At 43.4% G+C, this 14594-nt stretch overlaps 1 protein-coding gene across 6 annotated transcripts in view; it reads right to left on the minus strand.

Annotated features, from left to right (window-relative positions):
* tenm2a (teneurin transmembrane protein 2a) overlaps positions 1-14594 on the minus strand; it is a 352857-nt gene that overhangs the window by 187256 nt on the left and 151007 nt on the right. For 5 of the 6 annotated variants that reach the window (XM_028959730.1, XM_028959734.1, XM_028959731.1 and 2 more), the window contains exons 2-4: positions 14080-14401; positions 1793-1837; positions 767-1054 (exon numbers count right to left, since the gene is read on the minus strand). In XM_028959730.1, the coding sequence (XP_028815563.1) occupies positions 767-1054; positions 1793-1837; positions 14080-14305 (559 nt within the window). In that variant the 5' untranslated portion in view covers positions 14306-14401. The remainder of the gene's footprint in view (positions 1-766; positions 1055-1792; positions 1838-14079; positions 14402-14594) is intronic. The other variant, XM_028959732.1, reaches the window with a different exon arrangement.

Genomic DNA, 14594 nt, shown 5'->3' on the forward strand with positions numbered 1-14594 from the left:
TTGAAAGGAGCAAATGAAGCATGACAGCACAACATACAGACAAGTGATGGGCAAGACAAGTTCCTTCCTCATTAAGTGTGGTGATATGATCATCATGTGAATTACTTCATATGATTTACTCATGAAATATGAATGGCAGCCCTCCCAATAGGGATCAATATCAGAGGATAACGGTGATCGACTCATAATCCCTTCATTCTTATGCCTTCTACAGTACAATTTCAACAATAACAGAGTGTGACATGGATCTATTAATCAGATATGTGGACTGTATGATCATGACAGCCATTGAATCATAGGCGACAATGCGAGTTAGTACAGAAGACATAGTACAGAAGTTAGACTCGGTAGATGTGGAGAATGGCAGCATTTCCTATACACTATTGGGTTATGTGCATCAAACATTTCCAACACTTTGGTTGCAGGACCCTGATATTACAGATATCGCCACTATTATAATGCAGTATACAGTTTTATTGGATGAAAAGTGAAATACTCAGGTCATGAGCTTTGCCATCATCTTTATAAAACCCGTCACATGTCTTCATAACTCAAATTCCAGGCTTTTGAGCCCGTAATTCCACATGGCACAGAATCACATGCACTTTGGCAATATATCATACAGCGGTGTAAAATAAACTTTGTGATAGTTTAAAGCAAACAAGTTCTTTTACATTATCTGTAGAAATACATTTGCATACAAATAATTAAAAAAGAAACTCATTCTACACACAACACCATTCACTAAACTCCCATCTCCACCTACCTGACTCGTCATCACTCTTATTCTCGTTGTCGGAGTCGGTCAGCGTGAGAGCGGAGTTCTCTCTGCTGGACAGTCCAGAGCTGCGCCGGGACTTAATGCCCCCGTGGCTGCCGACACCTCCCCACAGATCTATGGCTCTTTGTGGGGAGATGGGCCCCTCGGGGTCGGAATCTGCATCGGATCCGGCGCCCAGGGCGTAGCCGCCGTGAAGCAAACCCAGGTCCGTACGGTAGGCGCTCTGGTGTGGCGCTGTGTCGCAGATTCCCAGCTCCGCCAGGGTGAAGTTTCCTGAGGACACGGAGGTGGAGAGTCAGTCCTCCTGCAGACATCATGGTTTATAGTGCTACAACACTTAACTGTATCATACTGTGGTCCGTTTTAGCCAATAAGATATGTTACAGTGCATTTCTAAATGATATTTCACTTGTGTTTTTCTACAATTATTACATTTTACATTGTCATATGCCCTTTCTGTAAATCATATCTCTTTTGTTATAGGACTGCTGCTTTGAAATACTTAGCACACAACAATTTTCATCCCCATGTCCTTGTCTATTAGTGACAATTACATTTGTAAATGATTTAAAATACATTTTAAAGAATTTTAATTGATCTATTTTCCTTGTTATCATGTTCATCCAAAACATTGGACTAATTTACCTAATACTGTGCTAACATTCTCTCCCAGGTCCATAGCTGGGTACTAAGAAATCTCACAACTCATCTCCCAAGATAGCTAAAATCTTATTTTCAACTGGATTAAAATAGCATTTATATGTTATGAGTTAGGAGTTATCTTACCATAGGGTAGTTTGTTTGCACGTTAACAGTTTTTCATCACAGTGTTATTCTACACTACACACTGCACACACAACATAGACACACATATGCTACATGAAGTCATCTTTTCAAAGACCATATGAGCCAGCGTTAAACGCTAGCAGAACTAAACTCTATCTACTATCTCAACACAGTCCTACCAAACACTCTACTGAGCACTTCAGCTCTGATCACTACATACTGTACCTGCCCAGAAATAGTGCAGGAATATGGGGGAGATCTCCATGTAGGCTGTGAGAGCAGGAGAAAAAAAAGGACACTTGTGTCTATAGCTCTTTACCGATCTAACAGCTACTGTTCCGTAGATAAAAACCTCTTCACAAAAAAAAAAAACACACACATAAATTTTTTTTAAGAAAAACACTCTCCACATGCATGCTGAGCTGATAAGACGTCCAGGAGAGGTGTGCGCGTGAGATGGTGTCGGTGAACATTAGGTCATCAGAAACAAAGAATCGGGGTTGTGAGTTGGGGGTGTGGGGAGAGGTGGGAAACAATCTGTTTACCTTGTCAACGAAAAAGGGGGAAAGCATATGTGATGGTGTGAGCCTTTAACAGATAAGTAAAAATTCATCACCTCACCTACGCAGATACACAAGCACACAACCAGACTTTTCTAAGACCAAACACTTTTCTAAGCTTTTCTACCAACTGACACAGTTAACAAAGGTAAATGTATATATAACTGTATTTGAATGTGTTTGAGTATTTCTTTATTTATTCATTCAATAAGAGTGTCCAAAACTTTACATTCATTTTTCTTTTTTCAGATGCCCTTATCCAGAGCAATTTACAATCAGTAGTTACAGGGACAGTCTCAGGGACACAATGGTGGGGTTTGAACCTGTGACTTTGTGGTCTTACTAGTTTATACCACCTACAATCACTGACAATTCAAAGAATCACTGACAAAACAAGGAAAAAACATACATTTTCTAAAACCAACCACAATCTGTAGAGCACGAAATGTATTTTTTTAATTAATTGTATACAAAAACATTCATTATATGCTCAGTTTTGCAGTAAAAATACAGAAAAGTAAATACCTGATGGGGTAAATTTTACAAGCGAAATAATGATTAAGAATTAGTGTATTAACTAGCTAAACCCTGTTTATGTTCTTTAACTGTAAACAATGTAATAATGTGATTTTTTTGCTGTTGTTGCTAATGCCAAGATATCAGTTTATTTGGAATGTCACCTTCGCATTCTTGAAGAAAGCCTTTAAAATGATAAAAAAAAAAATTAAAAAGAAAACTGGTCAGGGAAGCATCAAGGATGACAAAAAAAGTGTCTTTCATCCAAGGGTCGGTCCATCTGATCAGAGAACAATAATCCATGCGCACACATCCACCCACACACCTATATCAAGCACAGTTCCCCCTTTCAAGTACAAAGAGGAGCACAAATCATTTCATTAAAGGGGTCATATCATCTTTTTCTTCCCCATTCCTTCCCCCATGTGTCCTCTGCACGATCACAGTTTCCATGCCTGTTTCTTGGAATCAGTCCAGGTTCTCACCTTTACAGATAAGGAGTCAATTTTCTGAAACACAGTTTCAAAAAAAGCTCTCATAACGATGAAGAAATTGGAATGAATGAAAAATAAGACATTGCCAGGGTCTCTATGACAACCAGCTCTAAAAATCATGTCCTGACAGGCAACAGCGGCATATGTACCGCGGGTCCTGAAGGACATCTCTCTGATGTCGCCAGTGTTCTGCAAACTGTGAAGAAGCGCGACCATATTGTTCCCTCCTCATGTTGGTAAAATTCAAAAGAAAGCCAGATGGGAGCAGATTGTGGCAGAGCTGTGGAGTGGGAGCCACTTTCTCAGGCCTGGGACGGCTTCCCAGTCCTGAGTTGGGTCAGATCTGGAACACAACTCCTCCTCAGGACAGCACGTCCAAGTGCGAAGACAGCACATCCACAAGATTATTCCCACTACACTACACTACACTATTAATGGCTGTCAATGAATGGAAATACTAAAAGAATAATTTCATAATTAAAAAATGTGGCATTATGAGGGCTTATCCAGCTGATTTTAACATGTCAAAAGTGTTACGTGAAAACACACACACGGTTAACGATCCATGAACGTCATGTAGCACTTTAGAACCCCTTGAAACCGAGATAATAATTTTTTCTTTCCGATTTTTGTTACCAGCCCCCCATATTACCTATTGGATCATTTTATGGGGATAAGCATGTCTACTCAAGCAATTTCCTTCTATTGCATGTGTGTTTCATTACTTTTTTCCCTCAGACAGTGTTGGGTCATATCATCAAAGCGCTGGAACAGATGTAATGCATGGGGCGAGTGTGTTAACAGCATTTACAGAAATACATATGGACTGCTTCTAGTTCATGGAGAGTTCATGGAGAGAAGGAACCACCCATCGAGCACACTGCGATTTAAACCCGATCCCAACAATATAAATGCTTAATTGGGTTCCTCAGAAAAGGTTATTTTTCCAAAAAATATCACGTTAACAACCACCCATTCTGGCAACACTGAGCACAAGGTCCTGTCTCCTTTCCTTCTCCACTGCGCTTTTCTTTCCTCACAATACCACTTGTTCACAGTGAAGTCAGTGGACAGCCTTCAAGTACCGTGACGAAAATCCATCTCAGCGGGTTTAGCATTCACATTTTTACTCATTTTACTTCATCCTAGTTTTTGGCACAGATTTAATGAAAAGAACCTCAATGGAATGCAGAACGTGTGTATTTGTATGAATGGGTTTGTCATTGGGGTTACTCTGGGTCCGGTATCCGGACCGGAGGTTCACGTTTGTCCTGTGTAATGTCTCCTAATCATGTTCACCGGTGTCTGATCGTGTCTGTTCACCGTCGGGTCATTGTTACATGTTACCTGTTTACCTGTTAATGAATGTCTCCCCTGTCCTGTTCATCACAGATTAACCCCTGTATTCGTGACATTGTGCGAATGCGTCCTTCTTCATCGTCAAGTCTTGTCATCATCTCAGATCACCTGCCTCGCCATGTCAACCGGCCGTGACAGAGTGCATGTGTAGAGGTGCAGGCATGCATGCGTCTGTGTGCGAAGCCAGCTTTGTCGACGCAACATTACAGCTAGCAGTGCTGGTTCATTAAGATCCTCTGCCAGCAGTGTTGTGCTGCTCACTGAGTCTGATGGGCCAAGAAATGCAGCGCCTGTCCCTGCCCAGACTGATATCCGTCATTCCCAGCCACAGACGGATGTTCAGAAACACATTCTGAGAAAGAATCTGAAACTCTCATGAAGAAAAAAATATATATTTTATGGAAACACAAAAGAGCTGGAAATTGAATAAAAGTGCACATTAAAAGTGCATTAAAAGCAGCATGGTCCAAAAAAACATCAAATCCCTTTTTACAGTTCCACTCTAAATTCAGAAATATTCACAATTATTTTGCATGCTGCAAGGTCTTGGGCGTCTTTTATCAACCACTTTTCCATGCTTTTTTTTTTTTTTTTCCGGCGACACACTGAGGTAATTCTCATGCCCTGGAAACCCGAGTTACAGCCCATTGGAGCTTGGGGTGAAAATAGCTCTGCAGTCATTAGGCTTCGTCGGAAATCACAAAAGTGGCATTTAGCTTTCCTGAAAGGTGGTTGCGCAGGTCTGATTGGCACCCGGGTTGCTCGACAGCCCCCTGGCCAGCAGGGGCAGGACACAGCCGCTAACCCCATGCCGGACAGACGCCAGTCGTGGTTTTAGAATGGGATTGCTAAGAATTTATTGACACGGAGGCTGTTTTGTCTAATAAAATTAAAATATGAAGTATGTTAAGATTATTGATTTAACATAGAATTTAAATAATAATCTATTGAAGAATATTGTACTGGATTGACTACAGAGCAGAATAACAACAACAAAACATGTGCTAAAATACTGAAAACACCAGCAACTAGACGTCCAGAAGCCTAGTTGTATGATGGTGCGCATCCCATGCATCCTACACATGCTATAACATGGTAACAACAAATAAAAGTAAGTAATAGTAAATACTCCTTGTGGACCACACATAAATGATCCAGCCAAAGAGGAAAAAATAAACAGGGACAGCCAATATCATCAGTCAAACAACTATAGAACATGAGCCGGTCTGCCTGGTGATAAGAGGAAACGGCTAAGAGGTGAAATGACAGACGCACGTGGGGAGAAACGGAGGGAAAGCAGCCATGTGATACCCTGAAGAGGAGTAAAGCGCGTTGAGCCACAGAAGAACTGAAACATGTGTGGCAAGAGCGCAACGGTATTGCTGAAGGCAGATTAAACTCCTGGACATGCTTTTTGGCCTGGATTCCCACACTGTTTATGTGCATCACCAGATAAACACTTCAGAGCATCAAGCTCATAAATAGGAAATGAAAAAGTGTGGCTGCTGGTGACTGGCTGTGAGATAGCCATCACCCTGTTCCTGGCAGGCACTGACATTAATCATCTCCGTCTAGCAGAGGAGGCCAGGGGGATGGGTGGGGGGCAGGAGAGCGGGGCAGTGGATGTGGGCACTAATGACAAAAATCTGATTATTACTAATTTTTTCCATATACTCGTTCATCTAATACCCCAGAACGACTAAACAACTATCCTCAGGAGCAGTTCCCATGGAACAACAAAGGGTGAGCAGTCTTGGGGTTGAATTTTTTTACTTTTAGTTAAGCTAGTTTAGCAAACAAAATAATGAATTTGAAATGAATTTGTGATTGAATATGTTGCATTTCTGTCACTCGTACAGTTTTAAGAGCATCAAGTGGTCTAGAATGTGCCCAGAGAAAACACGATACGTGAAGTAATATCACATTTTGTTGCAGTCCAGCCCATTTTACCCTCTGCTGTTATGGCCCCACCCATTTTTTCCTTGTGCCTGTTTTTTTTGTGGGAGAAGTCGATGACAATGTGCTGAATACACAATTTATTTTGTATGTATAGTTTATGTATAATTATGTGTCACCTCAGAAAAGGTTAAAATCATACTCATCAAGAATTAATTTAATATCATTACTTAATCAGTTTTTGTTGGGAAAACATTGCTCATGGTGACAAAGTGGTAAGGCTCTGCAAAATGTCTACTGGAAGTAGAGACATGAAACTTGCGTTTATTGCCCAAGTGCATGAGTGAACGCATACAGGGAATCTAATATATACAAATATACGAAGATTACAGATTACTGAGATAATAATACACGAATACATAAAGTGCCATTGTGATACGGTAACTGTTCAGTTGTTTAGGAGGGTGACGCCGAGGAGAAAGAAATCTTTCCAGTCCTAGTCTGCAGGCTTCAATATTGTCTGCCAGAGGGCCGTAGATCAAAAAGCCTGAGTCTGATGCATTCTTCTGATGATTGAGCCTACATTCCCTTCGTATGTGATTTTTTTTTCCTCCTTTTGTATTAGTGTAGTGACAGAGGTGTCAATGGATGCAAGGGGCATGGCATCAAGAAAAGGAATGAAAAGAAAGTCTGAAATAAAGGTTTTCACCCACGGCCTGATGGTGTAAAATTACTGTGCGACCGTGATGGAATTACAGAAATGCAAAGATTGCACAAACTCTGCATGGATCACCAGCAAGACCCGGGCCCATCTTCGAGCTGCTAAGGGAAGCCTGCCTCAGCCAGCTCTGTAAAGCACGTCCAACTCCAATACAGGCGAGAGACAATACAAGTGAGCACACTTCACGTGAGTTATACAGGTTTCACGCACTCTCTCACCTTCACATATATTAAGGATACTGAGGGAAAAAGGAAAAAGGTCCCTTCCCCTCAGGCACTTCTGGGGACCTCCTTCCCGGCAAGGAAGTCATTAACCAAGACTGTAGCCTGCCAAGATCTAATAATAAGCTGCACCGCCAAACCCAGGCCATAATACCACCCCAGACCACGGCAGAGGTCTGCAAACGTAGAACCCTGCCGCTCCGTCCACGACCTCACTTGTTCAGACACGAGGGCACAGCGGGCAGCACACTTCGCTGTGTGTCACCGTGTGAATTGCGAGGGCTGCCACGGGTGTCCATTAATGCTTTACACCACCACGCGTTCTCCCGGGGTCCACGGCACTTTATTAGGGTGGCCATTAGCACCGGGCATAAGGTATACCACATTTTAAAAAAGGCTTCGGTGTTAAACGGGTCCTGTGAGAAGCACTGCAGAGGAGCTCCACACCTTTTAATTAGAGGACCGAAATATCTTTGAGCCCCCGGGGAGCTGTAGTTGCCTTTCAGGGCAGAGCTCACATAAGTACAGAATGTGCTCGGAGACGGTGCAAAAAATAAATAAATCGGTAAAGCAGCAAGTTCAAACATGATTACAAATAGAGGCTGAGAGGTCTGTCCTTCAACCGTTAAAGGCTGGCAGCATTGTCCAATTTCCGGTTTTAAAAGAGCCACCAAACGAGCTTAGAAGAATGGGAAAAACCACCAAAACACAATAATACATAACCAAAAGGTAAAAAAAAAACACAAAGTATATACAAAAAAAGAAGTCCAATGAGCATTTAATATTTGTTAATCGTCTTTTTCATTTCTTTTGTTCCCTGGCTCTGTTTAATCTTAGCGTTGTAATAAAGCTGCTGCTTTAAAAGACAGACAGGGTTTGACAGGATATTAGCTGCTCCGCACTCGGCAGTCCCTTACCCTAATTGAACCCAAGGGCAGGCTTTTTGTCAGACAGCCCCGTGCTTCCATTCATGCCTCAGCTCATGGAAACAAGCATATTCCATCAAACACATCGTTTCGGCTTAAGCAGGAGGGAAAAGACCCCAATGGACGAATAGCCGAGAGAGCCATGAACAATTAGGGGGTGGCTTTACCGCTAGCATCCCAGCCCGTTCCGACTGAACGTTGGCTCAAATTGAGCGTGCCAAATCTGCTGATATCAGCCAAGTGACCCCTGGCGCGGCGGCTGGACGAGTGACGTCTGACCCATTTATTCCTCATCCGCTTACTTATGGAAACTCTGTGGAGAGCGGAGGGCCGCGTTCCTTCACGGTTTGGTTCGCTTCCTGGTCTGTAGGATTATGCTATATGAGACACAGTTTTTGAAATGTTTGGAGCTCAATTAGAGAAGTGAAGAGAAAAGAAAAGGAGAGAAGGCACGCTGCTGGCCCTCTGAGTAATGACAGACACAAGCCACGTCCAGCCAACGGCCAAGCACAAAAACAGCCCCATGTCCACCGAGGGCACATAGTTTACCCACCAATGAGCAGGTGACAGCGGGGCGGCATTCTGCTGAGCAGAGTGAAGCAGGGTAGAGGAAATGAAGGGAAGGGAACGAAGGAGACAAATTAGAAACTAAAACCACCATGACAGTGGGGAGAAAACCTGGGGTTTAAAAAACACGGTTGTCATATCAGAATTTGCACACCTTTACAAATAATCTCCAAAAACCCAAGCCCTGCCCGAGGGGCCCTTAGGGCCTGTGGGCTGTATTTCCACGATCTAAGGCATGTTATTCCACCTCACCTTGTGCCGTCTGCTAGTCGTTTCGCTAATTCTTGGAGCCACATCATGGTTCCTGTGTGTACCACTGGTCTTCTTACAAAATAAGCCATGGTGCATTATTAATGTGCTTTTGACCAACTATAAAACTTTATTTAGGTGTTGAATTATTGGAACGTGTGGGTGCACCATGCTCGTGTTGGACATAAACTCTGTGACACCAATAAATTAACTTCTGCTCTTTGCTTTCTGTTGGACCCCCCTAAACGTGGCATAGTATGGGCCAGGTAATGCTATCCCTTCACAATAAACTGTTTATCACCCACGTACCGTAACCGCATGTGCACCGGGCATGGGGCAGCAGCCCGCTGCAGTGTGTGAACCTTGTACATCTAATGTGAAATATTACAGTTAACTTAAAAATAGAAGCATCAATACATCCAGTGGCACAGACAGAAGTAAAAATTACATGCTGTATGGGGTATGGCAATTAATCTTAGCTGTGTATTTTTGACATCCTCTAGCTTCGTCATTCTGCCTTTGATGTTCACCAGCACAGATTAACTGTGATGCGCCAACCACGCACATATTTAAAAAAAAAAAAAAGAGACCTGAGAGCTAATCATGCATAAAAACAGCGAACTTGGATGCAAGAAAGTCTCGAAAGGCTCAGCAGGGCCTTCACTCCTCCACAGAGCTAACCAGAGGTAACACAAATGTTGGAGAAGGTTCAGCGCCAAACACACTCCTGGTGTAGAAGGGGAGGGGGTTCTCGAAAAGCTCGTTTGAGAGGCAACGTCTATGCGTGAATCATTATCGAATGCAGCTTGTTTTGTGCCGAATGACCCAACAGGCCCCTCAGAGTGAAAACAAGGAGAAAATTCTCAGAACCTTTACTCCGGCGTGAGCTTAAAAGGTCGGATTGGACGCACAACGGGAATTTTAAAGCGGCGGTGGGGTACAAATCACGCTCGCGGTATTGTATTGTGCGATTGTAAAAGGACTCCTGGCACAAGTCTCCAGTCGCAGGGCCAGTGTTTTGGCTCAGAGGGACATTAGTGACCAAGCAGCTGGCATAACACCGCAGAGTCACAGAGGGGTTGGAAATTGAGCAGAAATTGTACAATAAAAATGCGGCAAAGGCACGAACAGAGGTGATCAATGGAGACACGCTCTCTCTCTTTCTCTCTCTCTCTCGCGCTCTCTCTCTCTCCCCACACCAGACCGCGCTCGCTTCTCAAACAAAGTGACCAGAAAGACCGGGGATAGTAAGGCAAGGCAAGGCATGTTTATATAGCACGTAATCATATGCAAAAGGTCATTCAATGTGCTTTACCAAAAAAAATTTAATGAAAATAAAATGGGGCAAGAAAAAAAAAAAAAAGTAAAAAATGCAATGCAATAAGAATGCAAATATTTAAAAGAAGGCAGAGCAGAATAGTGCTGTTTTTAGCATATAGATATAGTCGGTGCATGTCTGATAGTAATGGTGCTGTTTTTAGCACATAGCTATAGTCGGTGCATATCTGATAGCAGCTTGTTCCAGCAGCGAGCTGCGTAATGACTAAAAGCCATTTCACCATGTCTGGTTTCAGATCTTCTTACCACCAACTGGCTGGCTCCTGCAGATCTAAGAGGCCTACCAGGAATATATTATTCAAGCATATCAGAAATGTAGGTCGGACCCAAACCACTGAGTGACTTGAACACAATAATTAACGTTTTGAAGTGAATTCTGTGCCGGACTGTGAGCCATTATATATACCTGAGAATAGGAGTAGTGTGCTGTCTTTTCTTAGTTTTGGTTAAAACTCTGGCAGCAGCATTTTGAATGATTCGGAGCTATCTAATAGATTTATAGGAAATCCCAATGAGGAGAGCATTACAATGAAGCATGAAATAAAGGCATGGATGTTTTTAAGGTGCCAAAATGCTGACTTTGTGACAGCTTTGATGTGACCATCGAAACTAAGTTCTCCATCCATGATTACACCAAGATTTTTGACACGGTGGATTTCTTAAGCACTCTGTATTCCAGGTGAGCACAAACACTTGATCTTCCCTCATTATTACCGAACAGAGTGATCTCAGATTCGTCTTAATTTAATTGGAATGAGTCAATTGTGCTAAAGTCATCTGATGAGACAAGTAGCTAGATATGAGTGTCATCTGCATAGCTATGATATGACACATTATTCTCTTCAAGAATTTGACCCAGAGGACGCATGCACAGGTTAAACAGGACTGGTCACACAAAAGAGTGAAACTGATTGTCATTGTGAGACACTGCAGCGCACCACATGGTCACACAACAAAATGTGTCCTCTGGTTTTAACATCACCCTTGTTGAGCAGTGGGCAGCCATGACAGGTGCTTGGGAGCAGTGTGTGGTGAGGGTGCCTTGCTCAGTGGCATCAAGGGTGTTCTCTCTAGTTCACTGCAGCACAGTTAGAGGTATATTTCAGCCAAATTACTGTTAACACGTTACCTGAATGGCTTTTTAACCAGACGGCCTAGAATTCACCCCAAGCTCTGATGGCAGAGTCGATGGTCAATGAAGAAAAGATGAAAATGAAAGCTGGTATTTCGACTGAGGCCGAAATTTAACAGTGCACATTTGCTGACATTTGCAAAAGAAAGTTGCTCCTCTCAAAAAAACTGTGGCTTCCCAGCAATCAGAATTTTCTTTTTTATGCATTGTTTCAATTTGTACGTGGGGCAGAACTTACAAACTAGCTACCAGACAGTGGTGCAACTTCATCATTTGCCCACCCAATGCAAATTACACTTCAAATTCAGATCACGCTTTAACCTTTTCACCATCCTTGCACCATAAAAGTAGCCACTCAAAAGGGTATGATCAAAGATAGCTCTGATTCATTTATGATCACTAGTTTGTGATAAGACATGTTCGTCACAACCCCTGCTAGTGTGGGTTGCTGGGAAAGCTGGATTCCGAGCACTGTTACATATGGTTTCAACGCGTTGTAAGTCTCCCGTGGCAGCACATCCCACGGATGCATCTGCAGTTGCCGAGCTAGATCGGGAGGAAGCATCAATCTGTCGCCCTGAAGTTCCTCTCTCTGCCGGTGTTCATGGGTTTTTACACAGAGTACCGCAGGCTGTATCTCATGTAGGCTTTGGTGTCCCCATCTGTCTAAGCGACAAGCTCTTTCCCCAGACAACATCACAAGTTATTTCAGACGCCGAAAAAAGTTCAATTTGAGTCACCTGTCATTGAGTGAATATGTGCGGGTATTGAACAAGGGAGTCTGATTACAAATATATCAAAAACTATGTGGCAAATATATAAAAAAATATGTCGCTATTTGCTCATACCTTTGTTTGGTGGTGTGGATTTACAGAAGACAACCTGATATGGAGTACAGAACAAATGGTTGACATTCTCTGCTCTTGTATTTTTGGTCTCAGAAAAATAAGATACATACGTTTGAGTTGGACAACCTTTTGCCATTCACTTTTTTAAAGAAACCATTAAATGCCGCATGGGGCCTTTTTTTACGATTGCTAATGACAGATCCATGGATGCAGTCATAGACAAAACAGTGTTATTTGGGGTACAATGAAAATTTCTCAGGTATTTGTTAAATAGTTCTAATTAGGATTAGCATTTTAACGTCCTTCATGTGTCCTTGTCTTTTTTCTACCTTTCCTGTGAAGGCTGCACTAGTCAATCATTCAGACAGACAGACATTATTTATGTAGGTTCTCTCGTGCAGATAGTAAGTTGGGGGGCATGGGGGGGGGGGGGGGGGGGGGGGGGGGGCATGGGGGGGCAGAAAAAGTAGATAAATATAAAAAGAAAAAATGTTGAGCTACAGAACTATATCTTTTTGAAACCCGCAGGTCATCTGACAGGCTGTTCCATACTCACTAAATACCACACTCAACAAGCATTAAGGGGCTTGTCCATTGATTTAGAAGCCAATACAAGCACATTAAAAATCTATTCTGTATCAAAGAGTACAGGTGAAAGTGGATCAGTCAAAAGTTGGTCATGCTGCAGAATTCTGAATGGTCTGTAACTTATCTTCTTAGGTAGACCATTGGACGAGAGTCTTCCACTAATCAATAGGCTTATGATAAAAGCAGACGTGTGCATTCTCAGTACCTGCCTGGGTGCTTTGTGCTTTTGGGATTTCAGCCCTTGTGCCTTTTTCTTTGTGTCCCACATACTTCAGTCTGTCATGCAGTTGCGTATTCTGCCTCTCCTTCATGCCATCGCCAAGACATGTTCCTCAATACAATCTCCATCGACCACGTAGTGGCAAATCAGTCAGGGCTCAGCTTGAGGTGCATTAACATTTAATCATGGTCTACTCTTTCCTTTCAGAGCTTGCTGGATCCTTAAAAACAAAACCATTTTCTTGTTTGAACATTTCCAGCATTTTGCTTTCCGATGTTTCTTGCCTGAGGAAGGAGATGTAAAGTGGTTCTCAACTGTCTAATTAGTGACCTCGGCAGCACTGCAGAAACAATGTCTGAGGGCCAGAGCGGATCTCAGGCCATTCATCAACCGCGGTGCTGTCCAGTCAGGTCATATTAAGCCCTCTCTTCGAACAAAATGCCACGCTGTTTGTGCATGCAACTGCTGGGCAGCTTGGCCGTCTGCCCCGCGTCCTTAAGCACACCTTGACTGACAGGTCTAGCACATAAAGTATCGAGGAAGACTTGTTGGCACAGATCGGAGAAAGTGATTAATTGGTGCCATATGCTTGGGGAGCACGCGTGGTGGGATCGGGCGACCCGAAATGTGCGTGGGGGAGATTATTCCGAGGCTCGTGAGGTGAGCGCAGTGACTGGTCTGGCTGGGAATGTGAGCTTCAGAGCGTGAACGGGCCAGGGGAGATGCAGATTAGCCGTGCAGCAGGTATCCTCGCGGCCCGGTCGGGCAAGGGATTACAAAGGTGAATACGGAATCAGTGCACAACTGATACCGAGGCCCCACATGGTACACTGGTCTATATTTTCATTTAGTTTTATGAAAAGATTCATGTTTGTACCTTGTCTGGAGAACTCGTCTGCTTCATGGTGGACCAGCTCTGCCACACAGCCTCCGTAGTGCAGGTGGGAGTCGTGGTCGAAGGCCTTGAGCGTCTCACTGGAGCTGTAGGACTTCTGGGTGGGCACGCGGCCTTCCTCATTGTCCAGGGATGCGGAGGTGTACTGAAGCTCCTTCCCACAGTGGGCGCGAGTCAGCGAGCGGTGACGCCGGTCCTTCAGGTCCATGGCTGCGTCAGAGAGGAGCAGGGCAGGGACGGGGACAGGGGAGGGGAGTCTGCTCCCGAAGGTCGTGGAGGGGGCAAGGTCACTCTAATCCTTCACCTGCAAAGGGCAGAGAGGGATCACAGGGATGAAAGTTAGAACCTGGTAAAACATGAAAAGGCTTTTAGAGAGAAGGTATCAATATAATATAACTTTGAAGGTCCAACTTTGAATCACCTCAGGCTATATCAGATTACAGAGATATTCCTTCAAATAACAAGAGACGTGGGATTAAACAAAAACATGTGGATGC

This window comes from Denticeps clupeoides, chromosome 18, assembly GCF_900700375.1.
Source record: "Denticeps clupeoides chromosome 18, fDenClu1.1, whole genome shotgun sequence".
Taxonomy (NCBI): domain Eukaryota; kingdom Metazoa; phylum Chordata; class Actinopteri; order Clupeiformes; family Denticipitidae; genus Denticeps; species Denticeps clupeoides.